This window comes from Sinocyclocheilus grahami, unplaced genomic scaffold (assembly GCF_001515645.1).
Source record: "Sinocyclocheilus grahami isolate Dianchi unplaced genomic scaffold, SAMN03320097.WGS_v1.1 scaffold74.1, whole genome shotgun sequence".
Taxonomy (NCBI): domain Eukaryota; kingdom Metazoa; phylum Chordata; class Actinopteri; order Cypriniformes; family Cyprinidae; genus Sinocyclocheilus; species Sinocyclocheilus grahami.
Genome location: NW_015505253.1, coordinates 414,193 through 423,853, shown reverse-complemented (window position 1 = coordinate 423,853; position 9,661 = coordinate 414,193). Strand labels below are relative to the sequence as shown.

The window sequence follows — 9,661 nt, the reverse complement described above, 5'->3', positions numbered from 1 at the left end:
GTAAAGATTTTAGTAGATAAAAAAAAACACTGGGTGGATTTTTATCATTATAGAGTGGTTGTGTACACACACTGCCAACACACATTTCAGTTCAAACATCTTGTAAAAGTGCATGTAGCATCCTATGACCCCTTTAAGACCCCGCTCTAGCACCTCTCAGATACATGCCAAGTTTTAGTCACCTTATCACTGGGTGATGACAGACTTTAGTAAAGGAGCACTTGTGTTATTTATTTTTTTTTTTTGATTTATTTATTCTATGTAACAAATCACATGAAGTGTATAGGTTGCAAACTGTATCTTGCAGCCAGTGGGCTCTGAATATAATTCTCACAACACTCAGCCTCTGCCCCGTTTCCAAGGTGACACAGAGTTTCTGTGCATCACAGCCATACAGTTTTTAATAATGTTGTTACGCCCCAGGTCTCGGTGTCTTTCTCTCTCTCTCTCTCTCTCTCTCTCTCTCTCTCTCTCTCTCTCTCTCTCTCTCTCTCTCTTGCTTTCCATACAGTTTTTAATAATGTTGTTACGCCCCAGGTCTCGGTGTCTTTCTCTCTCTCTCTCTCTCTCTCTCTCTGTCTCTCTCTCTCTCTCTCTCTCTCTCTATCTCGTGAGGCTTCTTAACTCGATATACCCATTTGACTTTGCTTGTCATGTAGTTTCACACTGCCAGTCAAAGTTTGGACATCCTTGACTGAATTTCTGATCTTAAAAAGCCCCAAAAAATCCATATATTTTATGCTGGAGGTCATCTAGGGGCTTATATAGTCCTAAACGGTGACAAAATGCACTTTAGAAACAAACATACCAATAATACACGCTACACAGATTGTCATCCAATCAATTTCCCATCAAGCAATTTCATTGATATATACTTTAGTATATAAAATAAAGCACTGTTCTATACAGTTGCCACAGTTCTAACACTCTTGTATCTTTATGTCACAGACAGTGTGGACTTCGACCTCCTACAAATCCTCTTGAGGTAGTTTCTTCTGGTAACATCATGCTCATCAACCTAATCGCAGATAAGGTCCGGAGACCTGGATTCAGAGCGGTTTACACTGTCATTCCCGCTATTGCTGGTAATGTCAGTGATTGTTTTGTACAAATGCTTTAGTATTTTATAAAGTCATCATCCAAGTCAAAAGTCTTTGTAGCTATGAAACTTGAAAAACAAATGTTGAATTGGTCTAGAAAGTATTCCATTTCAGTTTCATAATATCTGTTTTCTATTAATTTCCCCCCCTCCATATTCATTTCTAGCTGGGAGCTGTGGAGCATCTCTGACTACGCCCACTGGAAACTTCACCTCTCCTCATTTTCCTAGTTTCTATCCTCCTTTGATCGACTGCAACTGGAACATCAATGTAAGCATCACATGACCGTTTCACTTTTCTTTGTTTACCAACAGAGAGAACTCGTGTTTTGAAATTAAAGGAATATTTCAGTATCTCTTCAGCTGTTTAACTATCCATTCTTCATATTTTGAAATATGGTCTTTCTTTTATTATTTTCTTTCTACAGTGAAATGCAAAAGCAGATGTTAGGCAAAATATAATTTTTAAATTAATAAATTTTTTTAGTAAGGTTGCCTAAAATTGAACAAAAGTGAGAGTAAAGACATTATATATATATATATATATAATTTCTAGCTGGGAGCTGTGGAGCATCTCTGACTACGCCCACTGGAAACTTCACCTCTCCTCATTTTCCTAGTTTCTATCCTCCTTTGATCGACTGCAACTGGAACATCAATGTAAGCATCACATGACTGTTTCACTTTTCTTTGTTTACCAACAGAGAGAACTCGTGTTTTGAAATTAAAGGAATATTTCAGTATCTCTTCAGCTGTTTAACTATCCATTCTTCATATTTTGAAATATGGTCTTTCTTTTATTATTTTCTTTCTACAGTGAAATGCAAAAGCAGATGTTAGGCAAAATATAATTTTTAAATTAATAAATTTTTTTAGTAAGGTTGCCTAAAATTGAACAAAAGTGAGAGTAAAGACATTATATATATATATATATATATATATATATATATATATATATATATATATATATATATATATATATTAAATTTTTTTAGTAAGGTTGTATAAAATTGAAAAAAAGTGAGAGTAAAGACATTATATATATATATATATATATATATATATATATATATATATAAATCATATTAACACAGTTCTTTTGAATTTTCTGTTAATCAAAGTATCCTGAAAAAAATATATCACAGTTTCCACAAAAATATTAAGCAGAACAACTGTTTTCAACATTAATAATAATTAGAAATGTTTCTCGTGCACCAAATCAGCATCTTTGAATGATTTCTGAAGGGATCATGTGACTCTGAAGACTGGAGTAATGATGCTGAAAATTCAGCTTTGCGTCACAGGAATAAATTACATTTTACAATATAATAAATACAAAACAGTTCCTTTAAATTGACATAATATTTCACAGTGTTACAGTTTTTGCTGTATTTTTATCAAATAAATGAAGCTTTGCTGAGCGTAAGAGACTTATTTCAAAAACATTAACAAATCTTGCTTACCCCAAAGTTTGGAACAGTAGTGTATGTATTTTAAGTAAATATGTGGCTAATAATAATTCAAATTTTGGCTGCGCGTCTTCAGAAGGCTTGAAATATAGTGCATAAGTGTAGAGTACTTTTATGTAGAGCAGCTCATGCATTCTGCCTACATCTCATTTTGCGTTTCACAAAAGTAATATGGAACAATATGATGGTGAGTAAATTAAAATATTTTCGTATTTGAATAAACTACTTCTCTTGAGTAGCAAAGTGTTTCGATTCTGTCATTAGGCTGAAAATAACCCTGAACACCATTGTGTGGATTCTGTAGGTTCCTGCTGGCAGAAAGATAAAGATAGAGTTCAATATGTTCCGTGTGAAAGAGCCGGGGGTGGACACTAGCAGCTGTCACAAAGACTTCATAGAGGTGCTGGGTAAAAAGTAAGTTCTGTCATCTGACCTGCCATGCCAGCCAGAAAGATATTCCCCATCGTTTCTTGTCAGCTTCCTTGATAGTCTATGAAATAAAATGGCAAAAGGCCCAATAAATAAATTTGATGTTAATTTATCTGAAAACCATCTGCAGTAGTCTGTTGCCAATTCATTTTTAGTTTTCTTAGTCTTTGTTGTATTAACAGTTCATTCCTTCCTCCATTTTTAAAGGTATTGTGGAGAGAGACATAGACTTGTTGTCTCTAGCGCCACCAATACCTTGGAAGTGAAGTTCCATTCAGATGAATCCTACACTGATAAGGGTTTCAGGATCACTTACACCACCTTTGACCCTGTAAACCGTACGTAAGCCCGGTGTTTCAATATGACTAGCTAAATGCAGTGATGAAATTTTGATCCAAGACCATTTAAAACCAACAGATCACATTATTCTATCATTAGAACTCTCTTTAACTTCTCCTTTGTGTTGAGTTCTGGCTGTCTTCCTGTTTTCACTCTCATGAATTTCATCTCCAGCTTGCCCTGGTCAGTTTGCGTGCACCTCAGGCTACTGCATCAAAAAAGAGCTACACTGTGATGGGTGGAACGACTGCGAAGACATGAGTGATGAGAAAAGCTGCCGTAAGTCTCATCCCTGTCAGGATTTTGCCAAATTTCATTTAAACCTTTAAATTGAATTAGCCCTGTCCAACGGAATACTGATGTAGAATGACAGGAAGATGAATTCAGAATTCTAATTCAAAGACTGAATTCAAACACTATTCAGGGGTATATAAAATTCAGTCCAAATGAATAAAAACTACATCAATAATTATGTTAATATGTTGTTTTCTTAAACGGATTGGACAGATTCCTCCAAAAATGGCAGTTTTACTCATTGTTTTTAGATGCACGGGACATTATTTAAAACATTAACACTAAAATGTTATAATTTTACATAATAGTATTGTATTTATGTATGTATTATATTAAATATTATAGATTAAATGTATTATTTGTCTTTTTTGGTTTATAAAATGAATGGCATTGAACAGAATTTACACCATAGGTGGTATTTCAAACATCAGTTCTTTAGATCATCTAATGCTTCTGGAAATAGCTCATATGTTGTATGAAAGCATGGTTATGTTTAATTCAAAATCAAGTGTAAGTTCTACTTCTTTAACATCAGATTTGCGTTATTATTTTGCATTCTCTTTGCTGCCTAACAAGTAACCAGTAAACTTAAACTGAAATAACTTTTTGATGAGTTTTTACATTGTACTAATAATTGACAAAGTCAGGTGATGTTTTAGTTCAATTTTATGTTGACACATTCAGTTGAATGTGTTTTGTGTTTCAGACTGTGATGACGAACAGTTCACTTGCAGTAATGGCCTGTGTAGGCCTCAGTACTTTGTGTGTGACAGAGTAAATGACTGTGGTGACAATAGTGATGAGGAACATTGTGGTGAGTTTCTCCTATTATGTTTTAATGGTCGTATTTATTTATATGAGCATCTGCCTTTCAGGAAGTTCATTCAAATGAAACAAAATACATTTAAGGATACACTAAGTACTGACAGACAAAGCAGTGGCAGGTGTTTTATCTCCATAAAGTGGGACTGCAATGAGGTCCCATGACTAGCTGTTTCCTGGGATTCATATAAACACTGACATAAGATGAACTTATTTTGAACTATGACATTTTCCTGGAAAACTTCAACATATTTAAGATTTGCTTCATTGTGGCATTCTTTAAAAAGCTACTTTGATTTTTGCCATTGAAGGACACTTGACAAGGTTTTTGTTGTTCCTCTTAGATTGTGGCAGAGCTGAGGAAAGGTGCGGAGATGGCGCCTGCATCCCACAAGAATTTATATGCGATATGAAAAATGACTGTGCTGACGGCAGTGATGAGGTCTCATGTGTAGCATGTGAGTGGATACTTTGACTTGGTGACCACAATCTGCTTTTTCATTGAGCTTAACACCAGTGGCCTGTAGCACGAAGCAAGATGAACAAACTCAGAGTAGGTTTAGAGTTGACAAAGCCAAACAAATCAGCGGGCTCACAAAGCTCGATATAAACGTTCTCTGTCAACTCAAGAGTTTGAACCAGAGTTTGGAGCGTGTGCACCTGAAAGTGTGACGTGTGCGGCAAACAGCCAATCACAGGGAACGTGTGGAGAGCATCAGCAAAGCGTCATTTGGATTCACTTCTCACGAGAGTCAACGCAGTTCACTTTTCTGTTGAAGATTAAGAGATGTCGTTATTCAAAATAAGTTGAAATGCATTTAGAAGGCAGGAATAAACACTTCTGCTGCAGCCAAAGTTTGAGAAGGCAGCAGAAAGGAATCATGCGAAGGAATCAACTGAATTTAATTATTTATATATAGTTTCACACAGAGCTCAAAAGAAAAACATATAAGTTTAGTCATTTTATATATAAACGTTCTGTCAACTCAAGAGTTTGAACCAGAGTTTGGAGCGTGTGCACCTGAAAGTGTGACGTGTGCGGCAAACAGCCAATCACAGGGAACGTGTGGAGAGCATCAGCAAAGCGTCATTTGGATTCACTTCTCACGAGAGTCAACGCAGTTCACTTTTCTGTTGAAGATTAAGAGATGTCGTTATTCAAAATAAGTTGAAATGCATTTAGAAGGCAGGAATAAACACTTCTGCTGCAGCCAAAGTTTGAGAAGGCAGCAGAAAGGAATCATGCGAAGGAATCAACTGAATTTAATTATTTATATATAGTTTCACACAGAGCTCAAAAGAAAAACATATAAGTTTAGTCATTTTAAAAGTTGGATATATTAAAGCTTATCTGTATGTATTTATATTTAATTAAATGCAAGGCTTAAAATTAATTGCCACTTCATATGATAATTATATGAATATATTATATGAATTATAAACAATTATAATACAAATATAATAAATAAGTAGCCGCAAATTTGTAGCCGCTGGTAAGTTACCATGGTGACAAAACCCGCTCAAATCCAACCCACTTTCTTGAGCCCGAAAACTCAGAGTTTGCTCAAACTAAACATGAACTTACCTGGGTATAAACTGAAACCGGCTTTGTGCTACAGGCCACAGGTTAATCTAGTTTGTTTTGTAAGCTTATTTGCATTGAATATACCTATTCACAAGCAACAAACTAAAAATAAAAAATTTAATATATTTTTTTATTTTTATTTTTTATAAATAAAACAATAAATATATATATATATATATATATATATATTTAAAAAAAAATTATCAAATAAATCTGTCCAATGTAAGGAAATGGGACAAAGTGGAAAAAATGCAACAGGTTTGATACAAAATTGAATTAGTCAATATAGGCCATATATAATTACTCAATATAATTATAACTTATATATGTAATGTATGTGTAACATTTTGATGGCAAAATTGGATTAACTTTTTTTTTTATATATATGAGAATGTGCTACCTTATAATGAAAATATTGTTAAAATAGAATGGTCCTAAAAATAGACTTTATTTTCTTTGCACAAAACATAATGGCACTTTTTTTCTTTGAGGTAAACATTAGACATTTTCATAGTGAGATTAACATATGCAGGTCCTGAGTTATTCACAAATCATAAAATATTAAACATGCTTTCTATTGTTGGGCTGGATGTTCATTGGCATTTTTATTTTTGCTACTATCCTACGTGTTTGTAGTTTAGGGTCTCTAATGTCCAAAAATTAAAGTTAGGTAAAAATATAAAGTTTGCTGTCACAGTAAATGGCTAGTCATTAAAAAGGTCAATTAAAATATTTAGAGGTGTTGGATGTTTGTGGATGTTTTAAATGTACTTTTAAACAGACGGGTGTATTTGAATTTTGATTAATTTTTTTAAACATTTTCTGCTGGCTTGAAGTGTTTCTCCACTTCTGCGGATGTTAAACTGACATGCATTAATATCTTCCACTGGATATTGAGTACCATTAATTAATATGATAATTAACCTGCTTTTAATATGCAAAATAGACACTTGTGAGCAATAGCTTCAACACTAGAGCTTTTTGCTTTATTCTACTGTGTACAAACTTCTTTACTGCCCACTCTTTCCATCTCAAAGTTGTTCATTGTTTTTGTATCCTTCAGCAGAGATAAGTGACCTATCACACAATCAATAGGCCTGATCAATACGCTGGCTCTTATATCGCCATGAACGAGGCGTAGGTCTTTGGTGATGAAAAGAAGCTGCACTTGATGTTTTTTCCCTCATTTACCTCAAGTTTGACTTTTTCTATACTCTCTTCCTCTCTTAGCGGCCGGTGTCTGCAATGATTTCTCCTTCAAGTGTAAAAACAAGCAGTGTGTAAACAAAGTGAATGCAGAGTGTGATCGCGAAGAGGACTGCTCAGATGGTTCGGATGAGCAGGGATGTAGTAAGTCACATTTTTTAATATATTTTTGCTTTTATTGCACAATATTAATAATTTTTTGATTAAATCACAGCTGTGCTGTTATTCATTATAACAGCACTGTTGCTCCTGTGATGTTGCCTATATATATAATTTAACTGTATGGCTCAGTTGGGTATTTCAGTTTTACAATGATCTCGAATGTGGTTTCTCTCATTATATTCGATTTGCTGTTTGGAGTCTTTTATTTTCCACTCAAATGTTACATAATGTGAAGCTGCACTGATGCCACTGATGATTTGTTTGTTATGAATGTACTTTGAATGTAGTTGAAAAACAAAAGATGTTGCCAGTTGATTATAAACTATCTATCTATCTATCTATCTATCTATCTATCTATCTATCTATCTATCTATCTATCTATCTATCTATCTATCTATCTATCTATCTATCTATCTATCTATCTATCTATCTATCTATCTATCTTGATGCCACTGATGATTTGTTTGTTATGAATGTACTTTGAATGTAGTTGAAAAACAAAAGATGTTGTTGATTTCTATCTATCTATCTATCTATCTATCTATCTATATAATCCACTGGTGGTGGTGGTTTCCAGCAAAATAACTATATTATAATTAGGGATGCACAGTTAATCTGTACAATGAGTTTTCTGCGGTTTTTCTTTTTATTAATCAGTATTAGCAAATATTGAATATTTAAATATGTTAAGTGATAGATCATCACCTACTGATTTAAAAGCACACCAATTATGACAAAGATGTATCCCTTTATCCTTTTTTTTAATTTATTCATTCATTTTAAATGTCTGCTTTTTTTTAAACTAATTTAAAGAGACAGCAATCGACTACCATAGAGATAAAGTACACCTTTTATTCATATTTCTTTGAGCTGCACAGTAAAATTTCTTTCAGACAAACTATTTTGTGAAACCAAATTAATTGCTAAAATCCAATTGTTATAATAGTATTTAATTTGACAGTAATATAGATTTATAATATGTAATATATGCGAATACAAATATGAGTACGAACTTTAGGTCATAGCGCCCACCTCTAGTGTTTTTATTGCATAATCATTTGAAGATAATGAGCTTGCCAGTGTGTTTTCACAAGCTTTTGGTGTTTCGATAAATTTAAAAACAATTGTAATTTCCAGAAGTTGCTGCATCATCAACAACGTGGTAATTAGTGTTAAAAATTCACATCAGAGCCCTAAGCCATTATGCTTTTTTTATGAAACCTTACATGACATTATTCTTCTTTTATAGGCCTCAGGGTTGCTAGTTTCTTTTTCCTTCCTCATTGTGTTTTTTATCAGCCAGCACGGTTCGTTCCTCTATATATCTGCCTTGTTATGATTCTGCTCGAGTCCCGCTAAAGGCCGACGGTCCTGTGAGTCAGAGCAGATGTTACGAGAAACTCGCCATCTTGCAGTGCAACCAGTTTTGCAGTTAGCCCTCTGATCTTCTCCCTGCTGGTCTTGTTCAAGACCCCCATAAACTCTCATCTCAGCATGCCAATGCTAGCTAGCCCTTCCGTTGTCTTCCTTGAAGTCTTTGTGTTTGAACCGTTTCTGCTATTTGGTTTCAGACTGTGGAGTCCGGCCATACAAGCACAACCGTATTGTGGGTGGGCAGAACTCAGATGTGGGTGAATGGCCATGGCAGGTCAGTCTACATTTCCAGACCAGCGGACACGTTTGCGGTGCCTCAGTCATCTCCAACAAATGGCTGCTGTCCGCTGCCCACTGCTTCATCCAGCCTGATTCAGCGTGAGTCAGTTTATTGCATCTCTGTATTTTTCTCTGCTTAATTTAGCTGTAGTTGATGATAATTTATCACAGACATAAATTAGACATTAACTAAATATCTTTCTCCATTTGCTTTGTGCTCAAACATCATCCAACATCAAAGCCTGAGCTTGTATTTATTTTCATTGGCCAGCAGGTGGCGCACGAGACATGCAATACAATCATACTTTACCTTGATAAATTATTCCAACATGTTTCTGAGACTGAAACACTAAAGCTGAATTGAAAAATAATTCACTCTCCTGAGCTATGGTTTCAGCATGAAATCAAAATCGACCCCATTTACTTTCTTAATAAACATTTCTGGTCTTATTGTGAATGATACATCGGTGCACAAATGTTTGTTTTTAATCTTTCATCAAAATGTAATAACCTGTTCCACCTCTGAAATGACTTTGCAGTTCGGCTGAAATCACCAAGCCCTCTTATTTTTCAGTCCCTCTTCATATAGATGTATAAACACAG

At 34.5% G+C, this 9,661-nt stretch overlaps 1 protein-coding gene across 4 annotated transcripts in view; it reads left to right on the top strand.

The window, feature by feature from the left end:
- LOC107585712 (suppressor of tumorigenicity 14 protein homolog) overlaps positions 1–9,661 on the top strand; it is a 39,385-nt gene that overhangs the window by 25,244 nt on the left and 4,480 nt on the right. For all 4 annotated transcript variants that reach the window (XM_016272845.1, XM_016272844.1, XM_016272847.1 and 1 more), the window contains 9 exons: positions 949–1,085; positions 1,267–1,370; positions 2,873–2,982; positions 3,205–3,335; positions 3,511–3,615; positions 4,337–4,444; positions 4,797–4,910; positions 7,268–7,387; positions 8,977–9,157. In XM_016272845.1, the coding sequence (XP_016128331.1) occupies positions 949–1,085; positions 1,267–1,370; positions 2,873–2,982; positions 3,205–3,335; positions 3,511–3,615; positions 4,337–4,444; positions 4,797–4,910; positions 7,268–7,387; positions 8,977–9,157 (1,110 nt within the window). The remainder of the gene's footprint in view (positions 1–948; positions 1,086–1,266; positions 1,371–2,872; positions 2,983–3,204; positions 3,336–3,510; positions 3,616–4,336; positions 4,445–4,796; positions 4,911–7,267; positions 7,388–8,976; positions 9,158–9,661) is intronic.